This window comes from Phalacrocorax carbo, chromosome 4 (assembly GCF_963921805.1).
Source record: "Phalacrocorax carbo chromosome 4, bPhaCar2.1, whole genome shotgun sequence".
Lineage (NCBI taxonomy): Eukaryota > Metazoa > Chordata > Aves > Suliformes > Phalacrocoracidae > Phalacrocorax > Phalacrocorax carbo.
In genome coordinates this window covers 59,930,084-59,957,342 of record NC_087516.1, presented here as the reverse complement: position 1 = coordinate 59,957,342, position 27,259 = coordinate 59,930,084, and the positions used below count along the sequence as shown (strand labels likewise).

Sequence of the window (27,259 nt, the reverse complement as noted above, 5' to 3'; positions counted from 1 at the left end):
ATAAGCCTTTAGAAGCAGACACGAGTTCTTACAACAAGGTTTTACAGCATCAGATACGTAGATGTTTGCAGGTACTAATGGAAAGCAAATAGCATATGCTGCCTTCATGAGCAGCCGTTGCGGTAGTGGGCTTTGCCACACGGGAGATCACTGATCACCCTGCAGTAACGTTGCCTATGTTGACATAGTATCACACGTGCAACAAGTTCTTTGGAAGTTAATTTCTTAAATTATATCTCTGAGTGTGCTCTCTTCAGCCATGAAGAAGGTACATACATGTTTTTAAAGAAAGCATGCATACCTGTTTTATCCACACCTACCAACAAGCTCGGACTACAGGTCTGCATTGCTGTTGTATGTTTTCCAGAGAACTCTGTGTTCTGAAGAGCACATGACAGAGAAGGAAAACTTTTATATGCAGGTTATAGCAGCACAAACTTGCTGGTCTCAAAATGTCATCCTGCTTAGCTTTGAGATTTCCTTAAATGACCTATTTTATATACTCCCCTCTTCCTTTCACATTTACAAAAGGGGAGATAAAGTCAAGCCTTCCTCCTTCAACAGAAGTAAGGAGGAATTAATCAAAGTTATATGATGAAGTTCTTGTCTTTGGGCTACCCCTCCTTTAAAGCTGAATTCAGACTCCATGTTTTCCATGAAGTACATGAAATAATGCCATCTGTGACGGTTGCTTTGTGGCTTGCAGATTTACTGACTAGGAACTGGGTTTGAGTCATTTAGTCCAACTGCAGAAGCCCTACAACAAGGTGGCAGCAGTTGTGGTTTTCCTGGTGACTTGGATTAGAGCTGAAATGTTAGCTAGAGCTGAAAATGTTCCCTTATGCCATGGTTCTCACGAAAGGCTGTTTCTGCCCAGGCATCTGTGTGCTGCAGAACTGCACGTGGAAGGTGCCGTAACTGTTCATCAGTTTCTGTTAGACTGAAAAGGGAAGTGTTGCGCACATCATTGGCCACGAGATTATCAGCTTTTATGGTCAAACGTAATTGAATGTCCAACCCAGGATGCTGGGGGCTCATTGCTACAATATACAGTTTATTGAGCAAACCAAAAGCAAGCAAGCAGAATTTAGCAATAATTTAAGAGCCTAATCATGTAACTCCTTCCTTTCTTCCACTGCAATGATGCTAACACAGATCATATTGGCTTGGTTGTTCAATAGGAAATAATACCACTCCTGCCTCCAAGCCGGAGAAGCCAGGTGTTTGGAAACAGAGAACACTACTGAGCAAATTATAAACTGTGTTATCTCAGAAACGAATCTTTCAGTTAAACCAGCCAAAGTCAGAGCAAAGATGAGGTTAGATAATCTCTTTGCATAATACACAGTGCTGCAGCGTGTTAACAACCAGAACAAAGGAACCGACCAAAAAGGCAGTCTCTCCAGACTACTTAACGTGGCCTCCCACTGCACTGACATCTCTGGAAAAGCGCAAGTGAAGCTCCCATCAGCTTTATGTTGTAGCTCTACCAGAGAACTAGAAAAACACTCTGCCTCAGAGCAGTCTTTTCCTCTTGCAGGCAACTTCCCACAGCATCTCTTTTGGAAACAATCAAGCTTTATCCTAAAAGCTGTTTACAGTTCTTGTCACCACTGATGCTACTGATTCAGAATCTTACTCAAATGAGGGTTTGATTTTTTTCCTAATATCGGACTGAAGGTACTAACAGATAGTTTTTGCCTAATTTCTCTTCAGCCAACATGACCCTTTCACTTAGTTTCTCCCCTATGACTTCATTTTACCTTTACAAACAAGCCATCTTCCATAAGTTTTTAATGAAATTGCTTCTGTACCAGATTCTGTTATTTTTATCTCTCTATATAGATAAAATTAATAAAGTGCAATGCTATGAGTTGTTACATGCCTATAGTAAAACTATACTGTCCAAAACATCCTAGGATTATATTTTCTGACAGCCACATCTTATTCTTGGCTCCTGTTTAAAACTCCATCTATCCTCCTAAGTCACTTTCAACAGATGCGCTCTGAAGAGTGCTTTCTTATGAATTCAGAACTATACGATCCTGCACATCATACTAAGAAATTTACTCCCCCCCCCCCCCCCCCCCCGCTATTTTTTTAACTCCGGGCCTTAACTCCAACACATTCTTGCATAATCCTTCCTATTGCTTCTGTAAGCTTGTTACATGCCTAATTCCTGTGCTACCATCACTACTGCAAATATACACAAGATAGGTGTACAGACCCCACTGTGAAGAATTCTCCTATAAAACTTCTTCCAGTCTGACAGCTTTTCTTTGTTTCCCTCATCTCAGTTGGAGTTATTACCCTTTTTCTTCCCATATTGTATAAACATTTTACTGCTTTACAGGTAGGCTAGATCTGCCACATTTCTCCTGGCTATGAAATCAGCTGTCAAAAATCTATGTCTCTAAGAAATAAACTCACCTTATATTTTACCTATATTTATATTATTTGTGCATAAGGCTAAGTTTTCTTTTATGGAAATAACACACAGAGCACATGTGTGGGAAGACTCAAGTAAGCGATTTTTAGAAAGCACAGCAGCTTCAAGCTAACTCTAAGGAGCCTGGGCTTCAGGCGATCAGTTCAACAATTTCACTGTTCGAAAGGCAAAACAGGAAATGCGAGCAAAAGATACAGATGTGTTAAACTTCCTGAAAAAGCCAAATACAGGAAAAGGCTTAAGGCTATTTTTATTTCGTTTCTTAAAGGAGAAGACTCACATATGAAAGTATCAAAGCCCCATTATGATCACACCAGGCTCAAAAAAGCTGAGCTTGCGGAAGATAAGCTCAAAAGTAAGTCATGAGGCACATAAATAATTTAAATTCCTTGTACGACACTCTGCATCAAGCACAAGTTTATGGTCTTGCAGAGCTTGGTTCCGGCTCTGCAGTTACCACAAACAAGCAGGGAGTCCCTCTGAGGAACAGAAATGGCTTTCTGAGACCAAGCAGAAACATACTTCAGCATGTTAAGAGTCCAAAAGTATTTTTAAAATGCTCTGTAATAGTTCATTTTTGTAGAAAATAGTGATTCAACTGACACAGAGAAGCACTGTAAAAGCCCTCTCTCAGTACCAGGAAAAATTTGCAGTTTGGCTCGCACATGTCCAAGCTGTACATTGCTGAGAAGAGCTGGAGGTCTTCTGAGAGACCGTACATGACACAGCTGACGTACACAAACCAAATAAAAACTTCATTTAGTTATGCATCCAACACCTCTTCAGGCCACCCAGGAGTCAGTAGTCAGTCCCAGTCCCGTTTTAAGTCACCTACAGGCGATTTTGTTTTAAACTGACAAATAACACGAGTTGTACCTGTTGGCTTTCATTGCTGAACATCCCTTTCTGCGATCCTTAAAGTAATTTGATAATTCATTCCCATCTTCATGTGAGCTTTTGCATTTGCAAGGCACTTCTCACGAACGGCTCTGTAAAGGGAGAAGTGCACAACCCCATACTTACGGCTGGGACCAGAACGGGAGCCAGGGAAATGCCATGCACAGCTCAAGGAAGGAGGCAGCCCCTTCCCAGATGCGTAAGATGAAGGACCTATGTTTCAAGAACTAAGATCCTACATAAAGTATGATATTGCATGCAGTAGCCTTTTAAAAATTCTTTGTGAAGCTGTTTCAGACTGGGTTCTGAAGTGCCAACCTTTTAAATAATACAGTAGCTTCCATACATGTGTATATTACTGCTAGCAGGATATGAAGAGGACACTCCTAAAAGAAATAAAACCAAGGTTTAGTAAATTTTTTGCCTGTGACAGCTCATTGTTGGGATAAGAAGGTAACAGATACTACACATCTGTGAACTGCAACACTAGAATGGTGTTGCAAATTTTTGTTGTTAATAAAATCATTGAAGCAGGAAGCGATGAACACAGATAATCATCACAATGTATGGCACTGTCAAGTCTTAAATATTTCAGTGGCGTGCTTCAGTGATTTTTACAGCAATAATGGCACAGGCTCTTGTGCCTGTGTACATCTTTGATACAGTAAGCTCCATTTCTCCTTTTCAAGATTAAATGCTTTTCAGAGTTCCGCAATGAAACAACGTTGATTCAGAAACACACAGAAGACACCCACACGCGTTCAGCTGGCATCACGTGCTACCTGCCGAAACGCAGCCGCCCCCACGAAACAGGCTGTAGCACAGCTCTCCAGGCAACTGTAAGACATATGGAAACCCCAGGATGTCCTGGGAGGTAAATGAGACGTGTTATCTAAAGGCTCATTGTGTTTCTGTTTTACAGAATACTTCAAATGCTACCTCTTTATTTGAGAGAGGAACTCTTCTATGTATTTGTTATAAAAAGCCCAAAAGGAGAAAGGCAAAACCTATGCTTAGTTTGTTTTTGAAGTTCAGAGTCTGTTCTATTTTAGTCCATGCAGCTACGCACTTGGCAAAGGATTCCTCCTAAACCATCAGTCAGAAATCTAGGCAAAAGCTTCACAGTCCCATGAAGAGCCAAAATTACCCTTGCCCAGGCACCGGCACAGAGGCAGAGGAGACGCAGCGTGCGACTCTCCTCTTTGGGGTCACTGGAGACGCAGGCGACTTCTGTCACGAAACACACTAGCCTTCGAGACAGCGCTCTCATGGAACCGTCCCGATGGGCTGTTTCCTAGAGCGCAGAAAAGCCAGAATGCAGGTTTGCTTCAAACCTGCCATGGTGTAAGCCTCGCTGGAAACACACCTTGGGTCCCAGGCTGACACGGAGGCGACACAAGGGCCTTTTTCTGTGCAGGACTAGAAAGGGCAGGACCACTGCCCTCTATCCGCCATCAACAGCGGCATCCAAAGAGCTTTCAGCAGGACTGACAATGGGATTGAATAAAAACATATTGCGAAACTGTTAAGATGGAAAATGTCACAGCTCAACGTTACTCGAGATAAAAATTAACTCTAATGTTCATTGAACACAAGCATGAAAAAACCCACCAGGCATGTAGCAAAAAAATCATTAACAGTGCTGTATGTGGAGGGAATGAAAAATTTCACTACTTCAGTGTTTTACAGGAAACTGCAAAAAATCTTTGCTTCTCATCAGATCCTACGACAGTTAAACATCTTAATTCTGGCACACTTACTCATGACTCTGTGTTATAGGGAAGGTTGTCGCAGGCTGAAAACCCCCTTTGCAGAGAAGGGGTTCTGGACAGATTCTTAAAGGAGACTAGGGGACAGGACCAGTCAGAGCCGGACCAAGAGCTGTGCCAGGGCGTGGAATGTGCTCCTTCCATTACGAGTTGCATTTGGCCCTGGGGACTTTGTCCGAAGGCAGTACAGTCCAGCATGCGGGGCAAGGCCTTCCTTTAGGGTCTCCTCAGTGGGGGTTATTTATGATGCAGCAGCAGGCACAAATAAGCTCAGTCAGAAACCTGCTTTTAAATGTTACTCATCAAAAGAAGTAAAAAGAAACAACATGCAGAATGATACAGAAGCAGAGCCAATTCTGAGTTAAATGGTTTCTGACTTTCCCCAGGAGACGTCTGAAGCACTTAGGAAGGAAAAGGCAGCCCGCACCACCGCTGCACTGGAAGCAAGTGCCTTCTAGCTGGGAATAGCTACACTGGTCTTCCTCTACTGCCTGTATTACACAGGGATTTGGAGGGGGAAAAATAAAGGTGCCAGTCAGGAAGCTTTCAGAAAAGATGGGAGAAGGGTAGTGTCAAAAACAATCTGTGCTACCAGTCTCAATATTTAAGTGGAGGATTTAAAAATACATTGAAATATATTTTTTTTTAGTAACAAGGGAAGAACAGAGCATTAATGGCAGAGCAGCCTTACTCATGGAGACATGAATTCTTTTTACGGTGTCTTCAGCTTATTTTCTGGCGTTCCTTGCAAAACACTCATTACAACGCATGGCTTAGTCTCCTGGGAAACTGCAGCGCAGCTGCCACTGCACAAGTCAGGTCTATTAATCACAAGCCTTAACTATACTTTAAAATCTACCTGCTTCTTAGCAGAGAAATCCCCCCAGCTGGCAAAGCCCAGCTGACAAGTCTCAGCAATAACAAAACTCACACTGAATGCACGGTCAAAACACTAAATAGTCCCACGGTCCCATCTCCACAGAGGTATATGCATGGCAAGGAACAGACTTGCCCCCAAAACATGGTTTATTTATTTATTTATTTATTTTTTAAAATTAATTAGGCTAACATATTAGAACAAGAAAAAAATAGAGCCTGTGAAGGAAAGCTAAAAAAAAAAAAAAAGGGCTTGTTAACAGCAATTTGTACCTGTGAAGACCTTGGGATACGAATTTGTTAACTAAGAGCCAAGTTAACTCCATTGCTAACAGAGCTCAGCCAAGCACTTTCTAATCTCTCTAATCACAGATGGAATGAAGAAATTAGGAATTGAAATGAAAAAAATTTTTATTCAAATATTTGCATTCCTTTGGTTCTCTTATCTACTAAGTATCAAAAATGGGCAATAGACTCTTAAATCTTTTTTCCTCTCTGCAACAGGAAGATTCACGGAGAGGCTTACTGACGTATGCTTAAAGGCATAGAAATGTTTGTTCTCTCAAGAAAACTGTATCATCACACTTTTCCTAATCTTATTAGGAGGCGGATGTGATTGGAGTGTGCTGGAGTATATTTCCCCTCTTTAACAAGAAGCGAAGGACAGTTATGTGGGTGCTCGGCTGCGCGGAGAGAGGCAGAGCCTGTTCAGCAGCACAAAGGCCCGAGCTCAAGGGACTGAAATGCCCAAGGGAATTAGGTACTTGGCTAATGTCAGCTTTCGCTACGCACCTAACAACTAACGAACTCAGAAAGTGACAGCAAAGGAACCGCCAGGGACCTGCTTTAAGGCTTTGTGGCACCGGGCTAGGTAGCACTAAGGCCACGCCACTCTCTCCCGGCCATCCTGTGTGCACGGGCCATCTTCACCCCACTGGTAACAGCTATTGACAGAGGAGCGGCTTTCAGGAACTTTGGACTGGTATTAAGAGCTTTTAGAAAGAACATGAATGAAAGAATGATTTAAAAGGATAACCAGGTAGAACGTTCCAAATAAGGAATTAACAAGCCAAAGCACTTAAGAACTCAAATCTCACTGAAGTCACGAGGAGACGTCTCAATGTCTGACACAGCAGGATTTTGGTTGCCAAAGGCTTTTCCTTACCTAATAATCAACTCCTGGCTACAGACTTCTCGTACCTGGGAAGCATGTTCCAGCCGGCTTCAGGAAGAGTGCTACATTAGAAAACAGAGAATTTATTTGTGAATTAGGCCAGAAAAGCGGTCGCTTTCTGCCACACATTCTGAACAGTGTGCAAACATGTCTCCCTTACCTTTGTCACCCACACATTGGTTAGCAGCTTTTTCCTCTATGAGGAAGCCCTTGACAGTTTGTCGGTGGCTAATTTGGCTCCCTTCTCACATATATTAATTAAACCTTCATCCAAATGAGGACTGGAAGATGACCCCCTTTTTCCCTGTAATGCTTTAAAATGCAATTAACAGGAAATGGTATGTCTAAAATATGCTTAGACAGACACAGAGAGGTTCCAGAGGCAGAAACATTTGCTGCGAGCAACATCCATTCTGGACACAAGGTGATGCGCCAGGGCAAGCCGAGAAACCATTGAGCTTAACTTATATTTAATGAGCATAAACCCTAGACACCGTACCCCGTAACAGCTCTGTTTTGAACACTGTCGGCTCAAACCCCTTGGACCGTGGTACAACAGCCCTTCCCCTTCCGTGCCACTTGGACTCCTGCTATTTCAGTGATGCCTGGGGCTGGGCAGGATGCTTTCCCGGCACTCTGGCAGCCTGCCGTACCCAGGGAAGGAGCTGGTTCACCTGAGGCTGCTCCAAAAGCAGCTCCAGCCACCACAAGGGCTTTATCCAGTCGCATCCCTCCTGCCACTTGGGGGTGGGGGCAGTGGCTTTCAATAAATTATTTGAGGAAAAGGATATATTATCTCAGCCGCTTCACTTCTGTATTAATTGGAAAATATATATACGCTGGGGCTGATCTAAAGACTTCTGACAACTGCATACAAGACACAAGAACATCATCTGGATAGTACAAGACTAAAAGTTTAAGAATACAAGCTTGCACACAAGTTAAAAACGCTCTTGTAAGTCCAATTCCCTGTTCCCATTCTCATCCCCTTTTGGTTCCTCTGTGTAAAACAGAGCTGATGAAAGCTCGGTTTCTTCAGAATAAGCGCAGAAGGAATACTGATTATTTTATATGCATTTGGAGACATTCTCAGAAGAAACTAAGGCGTTGGCAGGAGTTGAGGGATGTTAGCGTCTACCTGCCTGGGTAAGCTTGAAACAACCCTAAGCCACATGCTGCTTGACCCATCTAGCCTCAAAATCCTGGTGCCAACCTCCCAGCAGTTCTTTACCCCACACAGTTGCAAGACTCTCTTAGACCTTAGGCAACTGCAAATCGCAGTTTGGTAACCATCATCTGATCAAAAGATAAGGACTGTAAAGAAGAAGTGACTACCCACATACACTTTTTAAAAAAAAAAATAATCCACTCTCTAATTTCCTCCCCTCGGGTGTTAAGCAGGCACACAGTAAAAAAAAAACAAAATATGCAACTGAAAATAGACTTTCTGTCTAGGTAGCTTTGGGTGAAAAAGCCAGAACCCTTGGCACAGACTGTTTTAGTGAACAGCCCTAGAAAGCAATGCTAGAGTGAAAGGAGGAAAGTACAACGGGGGTGAAGCTCTCAGCTCTGGCAGAGGGGAGAGGCTAAGAAAGAAACTTCCAAAACCTGGAGTAAAAGCCCAGGATGGAAAGAATCAGAGTCAAAGCCAGGTTGTTCTTGCATTTGCACGTACCCCATGAAAGGCCTGCCCAAGATACTTTATCAGAAGTAAAACCTGGAGGCTTGAATTTATTCAAGCAGTGAGCCTTAGTTACTTTGTGCACAACCACCAATATGAGTTTGAAGGACCAAAATTCAACTTTCAGGAAATCTATACTGCCTAACTCACTGTGCATCCTGAGCAACACAGACACATTGAAGTGTCCGTTGCATCTGGCAGAATAAACACCCTTCTGACCCGTGGAGAAAACCAAAATGAACGGTTTGAAGTGGATTTGTTTGGAACCATACGTTGTTCCATGTGTATTTAAAAAAACATTTCTGTGGCACGGCAACTGTCACTTCAAAGGATTTTTCACACCTCTGACCACATCTGGTTCCTTCAGAGGCTGCTCTGGATGCAAAATAGATATGCTGTGAAATAAAAGCTACTTTACACTATAGTGTTGCCGTTATTCGTTAACATCTAGCTCTGCTACTTTTCTTTTCCTTAATTCAGCATAACTTGCTGCACACTCAACTGCAGAGACCTGATGCAGTCTATTCGGCTCTTGCAGTGCAGTTATTTCTCCACTAGCTGCAAGTTAACTGATTTCAGTGCATATCTGAGCGCTGCCCCATTTCATCTGGGCCTACCACGGAATTTTGAAAGCCGTCAAGTAACTTTGAACAAAACACCACAAAGAATTCACAATTCTCACTGATGACAATACTTTTTATTAGAAAGAATAACAAAGTGCTTTCCATAAGATTCATTTAATACAGAGTTTAAGAAATATGGTTTTCCTTTTTAAATGGACAGTTTGGATGTGATGATTTTTCAGTGCAAACAGGGTTCTCCAAGATCCTCCTACATGTTGAGTTTCTTCTCTGTACACAGTAGTTCAAACATCTATGCATTTGATGGGTGTGAAACTGTACTGAAGAGTCCATCCTTTAAAAAACAGAGGTTATGTAAAAAGCTTTCAGTATGTTACACTGACCAGCAGGAATTACATCATTTGTTGTTTAACACAGATTTAAGGGACTTAATTCCTTCATACAGTCCTACAAACAGATGCATAAAGGTGCTTTCAGTTCTGTCAAGAATAAAAATAATATACCCCAATATAAATAACATTATCAATTTTTACTATATAGACAAAAGTGAAATTGTCTTTTTTTTTTTTTTTTCAATTAACCTTCTGCCTTTTAGCTAAGAACATCCTTTAAACACCTGGTGCTTCCTCTGCCTTGGAACTACATCTGGATAGAAGGAAGAACACAATGCAAGGACTGTTCACCCATTCCCCCCTCAATTTTGGCACACATTTACAATCAGATTTCTTTTGACACATCTATGGGTCACTTTCATGCATTCCATTTTCCACTCTTTATGTCTGATTTCATCCCAGTCCCCTTTTCCTTAACTCCTCTTTCCTTTCCTGCAAATGGCAGGGAGATAGTATAGCAACAACACAGAATTAGGAGAGACGATTTGGTGCAAATTCTTGTATGCAGTGGAATGTATGAAACCAAACAGACGAGGGGTATCTTCATGGACATTAGTTTTCTTTTTCATTTTCAGTCAACTTAAGTCCATTAGGAGGAATATTTTGTCAGATTTTTAAAAATTAAAAACTTCTATGAAGGCCAAGATGTAGTAAATTACCCTTAAGACAAACCACACAAAACATCCACCGTACGCAATCTTAGTCCAAAAGCTGCCTTTCCCTAGAGTACGTGTATACAAACATGAACATCAAAAGAACTGAAATGACTTGTGAGTGAAACATAGTTATGCACAAGATAAAAGGTTACATGCATATAAACAATTTCGTTACTGAACTTGTCAGTCACACCCTTGGTTCATTGTTCCCCATTCCTTATGTACAGAGCAAAGTCACCACTTCAGGAAATACTGCATGCCATCTCACAGCACAGAGTCCTTACACAAGAGTACTGCTGCAACAAGGATATCACAGACACACTTTTTCGCGCAGGACAAAAGGAATTGGATGAGATCCTCTGAACAGTGACTTCATTGTGGGAAGAAAGGAAGGAATTTTTAATGGCAAGATGCTTTTGTAGTACAGCCCTTATACAGGAGAATAATATACATAAACCCACCATTGTATCTGTACAAATATGCAAAGGTGTAAAAGATGTTTTCCTTTTGAAGGAACTTGAAACAAAACCACAGTTTACCCCTAGGCACTTGTGAGTACAGAGCTCCTGCCTCGGCGCTCAGCCTGTACTTGCTGTTTGTGTTGGGACTTCCAGCTGTGAATAACAAACCCCTGCATCCAGGAACACCTTGTTGTCACATCGGTCAAACTGATCCCTGCTGTCAGCCTAACTATTTGACTAGGTGCCAATCAACACGGGTTGCCATCTAAACACACAGCTGGGCCTCAGTCTGCCCGTTCAGCTGAGCCTCCCGGATCCACAGTCATGGTCATCTGAAGATCTGGAGAGGAGACCTGGCTCCTCAGAAGGTAACTACGCATTCATCAGAAAAGCACAGAGACATGTCCACAGATGGCGTTTAGGCACATAAAGACTTTCAAGGAGCTGAGCCTTCATGTTCACGGCCCTAAAAATAACAATTATTTCACTAACAGGGAAGTCGGTAAGGACTGGGGCTGAGGGTTCTGGGATAGAGCCTGGCAGCCAACATGATCCATGTAGGCATAAAATCGGCTTTGAGAATCCAGTTGCAGGACTGGGACCATAGGGAAGCTCCCCTTAACTTCAAAGTCTCTGGATAACACAGCATTTTCAACTAATGTATTGTTGATCTCTCCTAGTAAAAAAACATTTAGGAAAAAAGTCACTGCAAAAGGTTAAGTAGTTTTCTATAAGTTTCACATCCTCTTTAAGTAAATGTATAATTTCACTCTACCATAGATGAAGTCAATTTTGCAACTGAGTTTCTTACTAAAAGTAACGTACAGCAAATATTAATTTGGCCGTCTATTTAGTAAAGGTTCTGTCTCATTTTACCGTTTTAATTTAAATGAGCACATTCAACCTGGAAATATTCAGTATACCCCTGGTGTGGCTCCTGGGGAGCCGGAGTGATTTTTGCACCTGCTCTTGAATGTACATATCCTATTGTCCCGTTTGTGTTGCCCTTGACATACACCTATAGATACGCATTTTTGTTGGCTAGCATAGAAACGAATCAGTTAAGACTACCAAATAAAATGACCACCTGATTTCAACTACATTCTTGCCTTGCATGAGGAAAGGTTTGATTTGCTTACATATGCAAAGCTGCTAGCTCATGTTGGGTCCACACTACAGCAGATTAGGGAAGCATTAAGAGATCTGGTCTGATATCTATCTTCTTGTTCAGACACTTCACACACGACCCAGAGGAAGTGGACAATATTCTAGCATTGCCATCTGGAATGGCAACTCTCCAACACTGCAGCTGTAACTACCTAGGAAGTCCATGAATTATCCAATTATTTATCTTCAGAAGGAGGGCTGGGGTAAAGAGCAAATACAAAAAAAAAAAAAAAAAAGAAAAAAAAAAAGAAAAATAGCAGCAGGAGCAGAGTACATTTCCAAAAAACAAGGCAGAGCTATGTTAGACCATTTGGCCAATATAGGACTGCAATTCTTCCTAAACAACAGCTGAAGCCTTGTATGAAGTAATATCAGTATAAAAGCATTTTGCTGGCACAGCTTGTTTCCTGGGGGAATGCTTGCTACAAACTATACTAACCAAAGAGGCTTTTGTGTGGGGAAGTTGTATTCACCTTACGAACATTTGTCATTGTAGGTTTGTCAGCAAACTTGCCTTGTGCAGATTTAGCTTTCCAGCAAAAAACTAGCAAACTATGCAGATTCAGGGCACAAACAGCACACAAGCCCCCCCCAGCAGTGAAACAGGACACTCACATCAAGCGTCCTCTTAAAACCAGTGAGGAAATTTTCACCATACAAAGTCAGAACACGGTGGGGGGGAAACAAAAAGCCAATCCTTGGAGTAAGGCCCCACGAGTGCAGAAAACAGTACATTGGACATCGTTATATTACAAACATCTCCTTTTTTGCACTTCAGAGATGTAGTAGGGCACTGCTGACTTTGCTTAAAATGCATAATTTTAGTCCCCCTCACCTGAAACGTTGGAAGTTCAGCAAAATGCAATTCAAAGCATTGCAGCTTTTGATACGCCACCCATTTACTTAAACACATAAATCCACTGACACAGTGACAGTGTTGAAATACATAATCCAAACAGCATCTATAAAATTTTACTGTTGCACATAAATAATGACAAGGCACAGAACAGCAACCAGTCCGAGAGCTTGTAGGCCGAGAAACCAAAGCATAACCCAGAAGAATATAATTATTACAGGTTCTACTATCCGTTCTCCAAAGTACATCCTTGTGAAGCCTATTCTGAGCAGGCTTTTGTTTAGTTCACCAAAGAGAGTCCCCATCTTTTTATAGTCATCTATTACAGGTTCTGCCGTGTGGTTTCTTTGTTCTTGCTGGACCTGCAGAGAAGAAGACAAAATTAGGACACATGTTGTACAAGTGGTTCTCACTACTGTGATTCTGAACAAGACTCAGCCTCAGCTGTTCCTATTTGAATGTGTAAAAATAAGATATACATGCAAAAAAGCTGCTCCTTAAATTGAGAAATTGAAAATGTTACATAGCCTGTGATTTCAGTACAACATCAAGGGTGACACTCATTTGTTCAAACTTGGGACATCTGAAGCGATACTACAAACATACGACAGCCTGACTCCCCTCCAGATGCCACTCCAGAGAGTAAAGCTCTCCTGTTGGTCATACATCTTACCTGCTGTGCAACGTGGATGTCAGGGCAACCAAAATGGAATTAGATGCCTGTAATTTCAGGGAGGGGATTTGACTGAAGTACATTTGTTATAAATTATTTCCGCAGTACCTTCAGAAGCACAAGAACAAGACAAAACTATTAAGGATGAAATATGAAGTATTTTGCACCAAAGCACAGGGAACTGATGGGCTACTATCACCACTGAAAGTGGGGCACTGGATTCACCAGGAAGAAGGCAAACAGCCATCCTGATGTTGGCATAGAAACCCGTGAATGACAGGCAAAGGAAGACAGACCCAAGGACCCCACAGACACAAAGTGGTGCTACCAAGAAGCAAACAGGAGGGGAAACAGTTCTGCGCTTTTCCCAATAAGGCAGAAGCACATCTTTAGATGAAGATGCCGTGTTTAAATATCACTGCAGAAAACATGCAGCTGTTTCAACATGTAAACTGTAACTGGATTAGAGCTTGGAATCCCATCTCTCCTTCCTCAGTGTCCAGAGATCCTTTGCACAAAACCTTGTGTCTGGGTATGACAGGCTGGACATGCTCTCAACATGATGAACGTGAGTTTTCTAATCCTTCCATTAGACAGCAATGAAAACACATGCAGCAGCTACTCATCAATATTTCAGTCAACTGATCAATAGGTCCAACAAATTGCCTGCAAACTCTATGTGCAATTAGTCTATCCCTGGATCCAAAGCAAACATGTATCTTTAAGTTACGTCTTCAAGGATGAAAGCTCTTCTGCATCCCTTGTTACACAGCATGGTAGGGAAACAGAAATTCCTTCCCACAGCAGTGCCAGGCTCTCCGTTAGACAGCAAGTAATAAAGTGAATTCCCATTCCCACAGAAAAACATCCAGCAAAACCCAAATGAAGCTAATATTTTGTTTTCTGGGCCAGACTTTAGGCCATGATGCAGAACCTTCCAACTGAACGGTGGCCGAGTAAAGCACCACAGCTGCTACTGAAAAAAAAAAAACCAACCCCCCCCCAAACCCGAACAAAACCTCAGCTGCGTGTATTTTCAGTTTGGGTACTTTTTCATTTGCTTATTCATAAAAATTTTGGTTTAAGCTTCAGTTCTGAATCCCAGAAAGGGAGGAGTGCAGGAAGCCTAAATAGCAATGAATATTGTATTCAGTTTTTCTGCGGTTCTACAGAAGAGCCTGAACGTGGAGAACTGCAGTACTGGATGTTACATATGGACAGCCATCACCTTGTCTGTTTTCAGCCCGCTTCTCAGGCCCCGGTAATTTTCTCCCCCTCACTGGATACAGAAACCCCAGCTTCCAGCATTTTGGCTTTAACTGTGCTTTATTTAAGTCAAATAAATGTTGACTCCTCTTTAATTCAATTCCAGTGTTGCAAAATTGGTCTCTTTAAGAAAGGCAGAGCCTCTGGGAGCCCCTGCAGACTCAGCAGGGCAGGGTGTTTGCCACCCCAGGAACTCTCATTCCCAAAGAGCACAGGGAGACAAACAAACTCTTAGCCTAAGTGGTATATTGATCACAACAAATAGGGAAAAGAAAAAGGATGTGCTGGGAAGGGAAAATATATTTATTTGCTTCCTGCATGCAGAGATCACAGGGAGCATGTGCCGATGGGATGATGGCAGAGGGGATGAGAGCTCAGCTCACATCAAGCAGCACAGCAACCACGTCTGAGATAAACGGTTAATATGTACAGGAGAAATCACTGCATTTTCTAGCAAAGTAGCTTAGGCTTTGAGCCAGTGGCCAGTGCAACCATGAGGGGGGAAACAAATCACTTCTTTGCCTCTGGATTATTAATGGTACTCAGCAACATGCTGGAAGCCTTCACACAGAGCAAGTGGAAGAAGCACTTGCAAGGCGGCCACCAGCAGGCACATTTCCACGAGCGCTGTCCCACCAGGCCAGCGAAGCACATAGATGTATGTGTCCACACTGATGTCTCTCCTGGTATGTGGCGGCTCTAAGACACAGGATTTCACCAGCAGCCCCATTCTGCTTTGACAAGCTAACAGCAAGAAGTTGCACAGTCTCTTAAGCAAGGTACAGAGTAAATTCCACTTTACTTAGGCTGTCCAGGGCTTTTTTATTTATGTTTGGGGTTTTTTGTTTGTTTTGATAAGCAAGACTTTATGTCACCCTCTCCTTCTTAAACAAGGGTAGATTCATGAATCCCTAAAGCAATTATGCAAAGCAAGCTTCTAGGCAGAGAGACTGACAAGTGTGTGTTTAATCACAAAACAAGCATCAAATTGTTTTTCCAAATATTTTCAGAAGCTTACATGACCTTTCAGAATAAGCATGGAAATTCTCAAGATTTCAAAGACTGTTTCAGTTAATGCAGGCTGAGTGTGTCTTGCTTCAGGCAACTCAGCAAAAACCAAGTGAAGCTGAAAACAGATGATCAGCCGTGAAACACAGAGGGCATATTTTTCTTTACTACTGCATAACATTTCACATGCTGGACAAATACGTTTCTTCAAAGGTGTAGTTAAAATAGAACCATTAGGGCAAACACCAGTAACGTTACGATGCTCCAAATTGCTAAAAGATATTAAATAAGCTTTAACATCGCAGCTAGAAGTTATCTCGCTAATTTTCAGGATGATAGTAAACCAGCATACAGTCCCACATACGTGCCAGTAGCTCTCAAAGCATATCCTTAGAACCAAATCCTTTTTTCCCCAAAAAAGTACTTTTCTAAACTTTTTAGAAATCGGCTATCTTCAGCAAGCACAGAGTTCCCAGCTGACTCTTAATTTCTGTAGGACTATTTTCATACTAAATCTTGCTGAATCAGCCTGAACCTAGACAGACACTACCATAACAGAAGAAACACAAGTGAAATGTACCCATTCTGAGCAGCTGCCCCCAACAAGAGAGCTTCCTCATTTAAAGAAAAAGAAGTTCTTGTTTCAAAGTTGCCACTTCTAAAGATCAACAACCCAGCCTTGGCTTCATAACTTTTTAGATTTTTTTTGTGTATCAAGCAGGAGCAGTGGGCATTTCTTTACCTGCACTAGTCCCAGAGAAAGCATGCTTTCAAGGCCTTTACAGTAGCTCTTCTCCTCACAGCTAACACGTGTTATGCAGGGGGCACCCCCAGACTTCATTTGCCACAAGGCAGGAGAGAACATAAGAGAAGTCTACTTCATCTGCAGTAACTTGTTTGCCTTTCCTCACTCTTTGAAAGATAGGAGCGATGAAGAAATTCAGAGGGGCCAGGGGAGCACTTGCTTCCTAATCTAATGTTTCTTATCAAATTGCTGTAATGAATTACTCCTTACCGTAATTTAAATTAATTTTAAAGCTAAGTGATTTTATTTTAGACATAGTGGGATCACCAACTCCCTTAAAGCAAAATACACTAGCAGATTCCTTTATACAAACGAACAACCACCATGTATGACTTCGTTGCCTCAATTTCCTTTTAATTTTATATTCCTTAAATGTTTTCATATAGTGTAATTTTTTTTTTCATTAAAAATATTTCACAGAATCGAATGGCTTGGGTTGGAAGGGACCTTTAGAGGCCATCTAGTCCAACACCCCTGCAATGAGCAGGGACATCCCCAACTAGATCAGGTTGCTCAGAGCCCTGTCCAACCTGACCCTCAATGTTCCCAGGGATGGGGCATCGACCACCTCTCTGGGAAACCTGGGCCAGTGTTTCACCACCCTCATTGTAAAAACTTTCTTCCTCATATCTACTCTAAATCTACCCTCCTTTAGTTTAAAACCATTACCCCTTGTCCTGTCACACAGGCCTTGCTAAAGAGGTTGCCCCCATCTTTCCTATCGTCCCCCCTTTAAGTACTGGAAGGCCTCAATAAGGTCTCCCCGCAGCCTTCTCTTCTCCAGGCTGAGCAACCCCAACGCTCTCAGCCTGTTTTCATAGGAGAGGTGCTCCAGCCCTCGATCATTTTTGTGGCCTCCTCTGGACCTGTTCCAACAGGTCCATGTCCTTCTTGTGCTGAGGGCTCCAGCGCTGGACGCAGTACTCCATACTCCATTTCATATTTGTTTGTATTTTTGACTTTAAATTATTTAAAAATAAAAATAGAGTTACCATGTGGAACAGAAGGGGAAGTATCTGATCTGCCACGTTGCTCAGCACGTATGCACAAGCAATGTTCTTTACAAGCCTACTGCAGTACCCAAAGGCTCCCATCAAGCACCCAGTTGTCTCTTGTCTTTTCAGATGTTTGGTGTTACAAAATTTCCCTCCCTATTCAAAATGGCAATTACTTTCATAAGCAATCATCCATTGTCTGTCAAGACTTCTCTGCTGTCTCACTGTTTACTGGCAGAAAGTCAGAATGTGAAGATCCAAACTCTGAAAAACTTTACTATGGAAACTTTTTAACCAAATTTACCCAGCTGTTAGGGCCACATGGCTTGGGGGCTTGGATGCTTTAGAGAAACATGACACGCCCTCTCAGATGCAGGATGCCATAAAAGGACCTCTTTTCAGAATTAAAGTCTCTGAGGAGGTCACACAGGAGATACTGAGTGTGAGTTCCTTCCACTTCCAGCACAGCTGGTGCTCCAACATTCCTGAAGTGCTTCTGAAAAAAAATCTCCCATGTACTTGAATGTTTTCCTGGACTTCCTTTAAAACAACAGGGAAGATAAAGTCAACTCAGCCTACTGAGCCCAACGAACATCCGGTTGTGGCTTTACCAGTTATGTTTGTCATCAACATAACACAGAAAATTACATGTGTTCTGACCACTAACTACCCTTGCTTATGGCAAACTTCCACCACATTCACTCAAACTCACTGCTGCCTAAATTCAGGAAAGCACATGGTTAAGTTGCGATCAGGGGCTGCCCCACACCTGTCTGACAGCAGGAACTTTTTCTTGCTTACCCCCTCCCCATCAAGGGTGTTTTGATCATGCAGAGAAACACGAGATCCCATCAGAACATATCCCCCCCAAAAACCATCTTTGCAATGATTCATGTCCTATTTGCTAGGAGAGAAGAACAAAGTTAGCACTGAACTTTTCACAGTCATTTAAGGGTGATCCTTGTCTGCACCTCCCAAGTATAATGTAGCCAGCTAAGGTCTTTTCCCTTCAAATTGCTCAGAGGATACAGTTCCTACCCTTGACCATTTACAGATCACGCCAAGTAACTTTGCCAAGCCGTTGGAGGATGCAGAACACAAATGGATCTGAAGGTGACACGAACCTACCTAACATGCTTGGGAAGTCATTTTCTTGTGGCTAATCAAAGGGAGCATGGAAACACAAACTTAGCCTTTCTGTTTTCTGCTATCAGCAATGCTAGCTCACTGAAGAACAGCATAAATGATGTCTTTACACAAAGACTAAATGTCCTTATACAGCATCGCCAACAAGCTCAGCCTGGAAATCCCTGCAGCTTGTCCCAGAGGCACGGCATGGCCGCTGCAGCAGCACTTTCCTCAGCAAGCAATGGAGCCTGGCGCCCATGCTGAGGGCACCCCACACTTGCTGGATGTGGCAGATTTGCTGGCCCTGCACAGATCCCATGTAACAAACTACTGCAACATTTGTCTGCAGGGGAATCTGTGTGCTCAGGGTTGCCACCCCTGCCAGAACAACTTGGGCTTCCCAGGGCTCATCCCTGGGAAGAAGAAAGTGCTCTGAAAGGAGTGACCCAAGCTTCTCCAGTAGTTGAAGCCAGTGCCTCCTGCCAGCCTCCTGGAAGAAAGACGGCCCTGCTTCATGACACACCCCACAGCCGCAAGGCTAGCATGATGGGTGACATGCTACAGGGCAACCAGGAAAGGCAGCAGTGGGAGGACCCAAACTGACTGGCTCTAAAGCGACCGCACCATTTCTCAGTCCTGTAACCTCACCACTGCACTAGCCATGAGAACCGGCATAGTTTGCTCTTGCCTTCCAGGAGTTTCATCTCCTGATGCAGCAGCTTGGTCCAGAGTTTTCCACACTTAGCCTAAGGATCTTGCGATGGTTTGTTTGGTTTAGAACTTATTTGCGTGTACAGAAAAAAATCCTAAGTAGCTGACTTGAGTGAAATAATCGGATGAAGTTCAACAGCCTTCATTCTGTGGCAGGAGGGAGTAGATGAACATAAGAACTTGCTCCACCTTAAGATTCAAGATAAAAAAAAAAAATAATCCATTCAACAAGTCTGAATGTACAAGATTCTTCAAAACAAAGCAAATAACATCCCTCTTACTATTTTTCATGATTAATGAAAAATTAAGAAATGATAATGAAGAAACTCTAACAGCCTTCTGTTGTTCAGACAACTTGAAAAATTCCCACCCCACACTGAATTTGACAACAGCACCAGGCCCAGTACAAGTCTATCAGTTTCTCGTTTCTTGCATCAACCACCCAAAAGGGCATTACACAAACATGAACGCTGGTGATGGAGGAGAAAAGTCCAATGGATTAGGAAAATAACTGCTCTCCATGTAAAAGATTGTGATTTTACAGTCAAAAAATGCTGCTGGGCAAAGAAGGCAAAAAGAGACGGGGAGTAGGAAACAGGTATCCACAGGGTTCATCTTCAGCAGAGAAAAGCAGCAGTGTCTCCAAATTGTTTGTAACATGCCTCAGATCACAATCAGTCACATTTACACTTATAAAAGAAAGAAAAAGAGAATATTTAAGGAAATTATAGCCACGTTACACAGAAAAGAAACCCCTCTTGAGGTTAGTGGCAAACGTGTTTAACGACATCTAAATGGTACGTTAAAAAAAGTGTAATAAAGAAACGCAGGGATATCACATTTACATACCCACCCGCGCATTTTCCTTTTTTTGAAGCAAAAAGTTTCCTCTGCACTATTTAACTCCTCATTATCTATTTTACTCCAGTTGTGGTTATTTTTACTCCAGGCAACAGGTGGTATGTCTGGTAGCTGAAGCCCATAGAAACTTAAATGTCAAAAAAGCCAAGACGTGACTTTAGGAACATGCCTGCTTACTAAAAAATACCCCTGTATGTTTGAAAGCTGGACATTAACGCTCAGAAGGCAGAGCCTCGCGACGTCATCTTTGTAGAGGATGCAAACTAAAAGTGAAAATACTTCAAGCTCAATCTTAGAGAAAAATATGAGAAGAAAGTGAGCAGATGACAGAGACCAGGATGGAAGAAACCACAAGTTCCCTCCCCTCCAAAATAAGAGACCAACTTCTTTTGTGTGCAGATGGGGACACATACCAGCCAACACACAGCTACAGATATCTGATAGTTAGGTAGCCAGCAATGTAAGTCCTGCAGGAAGGAATTACCCAATCTTGCTGGTACTCACCCATCTGACCACCCAGTGTACTGCCATGGGCAGGCTTTGGAGATTTGCAGCAAACAGCAAGTTCCAAGGTTGTGGCCTCTTCTTTCTCCAAACCATAGCCTTGACTTATTGCAGGGCACCAGCATAAGACCCTGCAACACACGGGTCAGCTGGGCGCAGGCTTTCTGCCTTCTACTCCTCCACATAGAGAAGCCAGACAGTTTTGTTACTAATAACACCTGGCATGTGACCTTGCTTTCTTGTACTTAAAAAGATTTCTCATGGTTCATTAAAAGAACGGGAAATTTGCCCAAGGAGGGCAAATAATTTTATTGGAAGTGTTTCTGATTTTCTTCCTCTTCCACTATAGCAGGAAGAGAACAGTATCCCTTCACATCCTTTGCTAGCGTGAAAATAACAATTAGTATTTGACCTTGTAAATGTAAGCAGTAAAAAGATCTTGATACTCAGCCAACAGACTATTAAGGTGACAAAATTAATCTCAACTGTCTAGAGAAAAAAAAAAACAGGTTCATTTCTCTAGGCTAATTTTAATCTGATATCTGAATATGACATGATTAATAGATTAGGAAATGAGAAAAAAAATCATACCTCACTTCCAGATGAAAACCAAGACAAACTGTTTAACTTGTTCCTCTAGGGAAAAAAAAGCAAACTCAAGAAAACTAGAAAAATTCTTAACACCAAAAGTAAAGTACTTTACAACAGCTACCAATAAAGTGACATACTTAGAGGGAGTTTAAATAAAAAACTGCAAAACAAAGATTGGGTTAACTTCATTTCATAGCAAGAATCTAGACACCACTTACAAAATAGAAACAAGATGTTTCTATAGAAACAAGCAACAACATAAGAAAAGCAACTGTACTGTGTTCTCTTTAGTCAGCTTTTATGGCAACTCAAGTTTAGGATCAACAGTTGCTGGAACAAACTGAAATACCAGGAGCAGTTTTGCATTAAGGTAATGAAATGGCTTTTCCAGATACTGAACTTGGGTGTGTGCAGAGCAGAGGAGGGTTCAAGAGCAACAGAGGGTTCCCTCGATAAACTCTGTTTGAGTCCCATGATTTCAGGAGTGAACTTCCCCACTAATACGGCACCATATGAGAAAGTGTCACAGACAAGAACCCAGCACGAAACGATCAGAGGAAGAGGAAACCTGCTTGTCCCCATGTTAAGATCTGCTGGCTCTCTCCCTCGTTTTAGGCTGCTGCTGCACTCTTTCTCATGCTCCTACTACTGTCCCTGTAACTTGACCCCATCTATGTCACACTTTTATGTAGAGACTAGATCAGAAGCAATCTCTAATCCATCTTTTCCTTACACTTGCAACACTTAATTTCCATAGGATTTTTTTTATCAAGGTCCCTCCACTAAAATTGGTCAGGTTGACCCAACAAAAGGCTTGCAATCCACTGTACATTCAGCGTGGTAGCAATGCACTGGCCCGCTGAAAAGCAACAGCTGCTAATTTTGCCTTTTAAGGAGAAGAAATGTCTATACGCTTCTGTCTCTAGAATACTTTTCTCTTTAAGAAAATGGGATCTTCACATTATTCAGGCAGAGCATGCTATCCTATCTATTGTTCGTGCTACTGGTATGTGAAGGGTTTGGGGTTTTTTTTCTTTCAAATGCTGTCAAGGCTCAGAAAACCCACTAATGCTTTTTAGAAAGTTATTATCAGGAATTACTATGTAGCTATGAACCTCTGCAGCAGAGTTAAATCATCTGTAGAGCCAGAACAAATTTGGGATTAAGCCCTCCCTGTCAGTTATTACTATTTTCAGTTCAGAAACAAATCCCAACAACTGTAAGCAGGAGAAACCCACAATTTTCAGATTATCTTAGCATGGAATAAATTAGAAATAGGTTTCTAGCCTTAGGCACCAGAGTTTCCACGCATACAAGTTCACTTTAAAACATTCTTGGCCTCTACTGACTTATGACTGAAATAATTCCATTCCAGGCAACACAGCACACATCTACCCTACAGTCTGATGAACAACATAACATTTACATGAGGGATACCACAAGGCTGTTGATTTTATCCTCTAGTTTTGTTTCTGCTCATTCTTTCCATGCTGAAGAAATACTCATGATATTGGAAATGTACTCAAAAGGTTCAGGACTTGACCTTAGCTATGACACCCATACCTCTTCAATAGCATTTTCAATGGGAAACACTAAAAACCTTTTGTAATAGGTCCTCTAAATCTGAATCCATCTACAGGAAGATAAAATGCTCCACTTACAGAGATAAAACACTGTTCAAAACATTAATAAAACATCCAACAGGGTTACAAACTCAGGTTAATGAAAAGGTGATTGTCTAAGCTTATTTATCTACTTGTGAATACATGTACCGCATATTAACTCTGTATTTAGACATTTTCTAGGAGAAGTGTTGGTTCTAGTTTAGCTGTCAGACAGCACGTTGATTCTTTGTATACTAAAACAGCGTGAGGCGGAGATCCTGGCCTCACTGAAGCAACCAGGAATTTTGCCATTGCCTTCAACTTAGACTACATGACACTAAAGCCCATTACAGCCGAGACAGACAATTTTGAGCACAGAAGAGAGCCACAGTGCCATAGCTTTCAGGAACTCTGCTCTAACACAGTGTGGCTTCAAAGTCCTATGGATGGACCCGGTGTTATCTCCTGCTAACAGCACCTCATGCCCTACCGTAATGCAGGACTTTTGCCTCATCCTTTATTATTACACGCTCACAGGCATTCCACCTTTCTATTCCTATTTTGTGGTTTAATTTATGGGTGTTGATGGGATTTTGACTGTAGCAATATGACAAAGGCTAACCTATTTTAGAAAGTGGGTTAGGGAAGGAGATTTGAGGTCCTTAACTCTAGCAATGTTGAAAATACAGGCCAACTTGTGCATCTGACTATCAACAGTTAGGAAAAAATTGTGAACTCGCAGGGTGAAGCAGCAACCTCCTCCCATGGCTTCAGGAGCAGCTGTAGCTTTTGGTGCCTTCACGTACCACTTGGGAACACCAGCAGTGCAATACAGGAGAGGTGGAACAAACCACCCAGGTCCTGCAGCGTTACAAAGACTGAAGCAAGGGTAAGTATTCTCATCTTTGCATGCAAAGCTATAAAGGATATTAATCACATTATCATCCAGTTCAGTTTTTAAATCTAATGACTGAACCAGGTAATTCTACACTCTGTTGCAATAATGAATTCCAAAGGCTATGTATAACATTTAATAACATATCCTTCTATTATCTTAAAAATGCACCTGTCAGTAATTTCATTAAGTGCGTCCTTGCTGATATAATAAGAAGCTTCAATAGAAAATTAAGGCCAGAGGGTTTGGCATTAAATAAATGGATTTATTTCCTACAGAGTACTCTCTTAAAAAAAAAAAAATCCTAAAGGGTGTATACATTATTATTTAGGTCCTGCTCGTCAGGAAGGTATTCTTTTAGCATTACGGTACCAGGTACGATCTTGCACAAGCTGAGTTTATTTTGGAGGAAATGGGGAAAAAACAAATCACACCCAGGTTACCAGCCCCAGATCCTCACCTAAAGGAAGCTCTCAAAAAAGGCCAAGGCATTTGCTCTCACACGGGCTTTATTTTACACCCACTGAGAGAAGTAAGAATTTACACCGTTGCCAAAGCAGATATTGACCCATTTCTTTTGCATCGCATGTAACACTAAGGTGGTGCGTATATCTATACTTCAGAAGAGAACACAAAACAGGAAAACACAGGCTTGGGACCAGCAGTTACGTTAACAGTGCAAACACCGTCAGCAAACACAGCCACAACGCTAGGCCTCCTCAAGGGACTCCAGGTGAGGATCCAGCCTGGAAACAGCAGGGTTCAGCAAGAGGGCAGAAAGGGCAGGGCTAAACGATTATTTTGGGAGAAATCTGGACACATTCATGAAAGCAAAAGAGTGACAGCACATGACTAGGCTTGGTGAGCCAGGAGCCCCTCCAAATCAAGCTACATGTCTGTGCTTCTCTCGAACAAGAGAGTCTGGGATTTTCTGTCAAAGTTTGCAGCAAGCGTACATACCACTAAATCCTCACCTAGCTTTAGTCTTCCCTGCAGATAAACTACTCTTATTTATCAAATTATGATTATTTTTACTATTATTACATACAACAGTCACATTCTATACATATATTAAATACAGGCAGCTGATATTCCTTACTTCCAAATCTAGTTTATTATTTGTCCAGCTGCTGGCACCTCAGCACGCAGAAAAAAATACTCTGCGCTATGATAGTGAAACATTGCCAGAAAACAGGAAGGATTTTCTCTCTCTGCCTCACGGCCTATTTAAAATTTCTGCCTTGCTATCCTAACGTTATGCCCCAACTTGTCAGAAAGGGCCACGATTGCTACCTGTGCCTGAGAAGAGTGGGAAGATAATTTCTCTGCCAAGCATGCCTGTGGCCACCCAAGCAGTACCTTTACCAGCTTCATTTTAAGATGTGTTCAGGCAACACTGGAAAACAGTTCTGCCCACACCACCCCCTGAAACCACACCAAGACACCCATCCCTATGAGAGAAGCGGCGGTAACCTGCAGAGAGCTCCCTCTTTCGCGAGGGGTTGCAACCAGTTTGAGAGCAGGAACATCCGAGATGATCTGACGCCGCTTTTTCACCTCTCTTTTCAGGGAAGGAAGACAGCAGCCAGAACCAGGGAGTATTTCTGACTCTCCTCCTGCAGTATCCTGCAGAAGGGCTTCTGGACACAGAGAGCGGGACTGCTGCGCCTCTCAGGGCATCTGGCCTTACCCTACATTTGGGTATATGCCCTGCTCTGCCCCATTTCTTTAGAGAAAGGGGCAAGGAAGATGCACTGACTTACGTAAACTGTCACCAAGTGAATTCACAAGTACCAGCGTCTTTCAGAAGTGGCCTGCTTCTAGCTGTAACATTGGGCAAGTACCACCAGACGCTTTCAAATATTAAGCTGTTCTTGCTGTGAAAGGGCTCACTTACGGTTGAGTACAACAACGACCATCTTTTAAGATTTTTCAGCAGAAATAATTAACAAATTAAACAAAACTGCCTGGGAGTTACTTTGGGGTGTACTCCAGCAGCTCTCTTTGCCCCTGTGCAGCTGTCAGCGCTAGTCCATTCCTCTTACTTAACCGCTCAAGGCATTCCGACCAGATCATTACATTTACGGGTTGAGTAGGGAAAGAGGTTGTGTTCTTTTTTTTCTTTACATGAAACATCAGTAGAAGTGCATTAAGAACACTGCCTTTGTCTAAGCAGGGGGACAACGCCGCCTGCAAAACAAAGAGTGGAGTGCGTGGAAAGCCATTTTACAATTAACAACTGGGAAACATACACGGCTCCTTTCATTTCCTAAGCAAAAAGCCCGCTTCCATCCACCATGCCGTAAATACGCACACCCTGAAGGAAGCAGATACGTTAAAAAATGAGTTGATTTTTTTTTTTCCTCCGTTTACAATACGTTCGGTTTCCTTATAAAGAGGCTGAAGGCTTAAAGGAGCGTAAGGCTTTAACAGAAAGCTGAACTATCGGGGGATCCCGGGGACGGCAACGGCACCCCAATTCTTTCCAGCGAAAAATATTCACCACGTGGATTTCGCGCGGGGACCACCCTTGTACATCTGCTCCCACCCTCTTCCACGCGGAATAAGCGTCTCGGAGGGAAAAACAAGGGCCAGGCGGGTACATGGAGAGTGGGGACTCAGGGGACGGACGGACCCACACACTCCAGCATCCCGCGTGGACGGCCCCACGCGGCTCGGCTGGGTTGCATAAGCCCCGCCGCAACGGAGCGCTACCCAGCTGCAACGGCGATGCGACGGGAGATGAATCCAAAGGCCTTTAACGTTTTGGCTGACAGCGGGGGAGCCCCGGGGACGGGGCAGTGTCCCGCCCCGGCAGCCCCCTCACCCGCCGACACCCACCTGCTCCTCCGGGCGCCGCCGGTGCCGGGCGGCCGCCGTCGTCGTTTCCCGCTCGCACTCCCCGAGCGGCGGCGGTAGGGGCGGCAACAGCTCGGCCGCCGAACCCATGGCTCCCGCACCGCACGATTCCCCGCCGCTAACCGCCTTGGCGGGGCGGGACCGTCACGGGGTCCGAGGCAGCGCCGGGAGGGCGGCGCCGCGGCGCGCGGAGGAGGCGGCCCCTGGCACCGGCGACGCGGGGGCCCGGGAGGGGGGCCTCCGCCCGCCGGGTCCCGCCTCAGGAGAGGGCCGCCAAGGGCCCTCGGCCCCGCGCCTCGCTGATTAAAGCACAGCCCGCCCCCGACCCGATTTCACAAGCTTGTATGAAAACCAGGGCATGCCAGCTGTTACTAAAGCGTTAATTTTAGCACCGCTCCCT

At 43.0% G+C, this 27,259-nt stretch overlaps 1 protein-coding gene across 1 annotated transcript; it reads right to left on the bottom strand.

The window, feature by feature from the left end:
• Positions 1–9,521: 9,521 nt before the first annotated feature.
• FAM241A (family with sequence similarity 241 member A) lies at positions 9,522–27,055 on the bottom strand. The gene is made up of 2 exons (XM_064450123.1): positions 26,842–27,055; positions 9,522–13,321 (listed from the first exon to the last, which is right to left on the bottom strand). The coding sequence occupies exons 1-2, from the start codon at positions 26,947–26,949 to the stop codon at positions 13,076–13,078; spliced, it is 354 nt and encodes a 117-aa protein (XP_064306193.1). The 5' UTR covers positions 26,950–27,055; the 3' UTR covers positions 9,522–13,075.
• Positions 27,056–27,259: the final 204 nt, after the last annotated feature.

What these genes read in the sequence shown, in the direction of transcription:
- FAM241A (XM_064450123.1), bottom strand. Translation starts at nt 26,949, where the DNA reads ATGGGTTCGGCGGCCGAGCTGTTGCCGCCCCTACCGCCGCCGCTCGGG. An exon ending in GGCGGCGCCCGGAGGAGCAG is followed by an intron (nt 13,322 to 26,841) that starts GTGGGTGTCGGC and finishes TCTTCTCTGCAG; the next exon opens with GTCCAGCAAGAACAAAGAAA.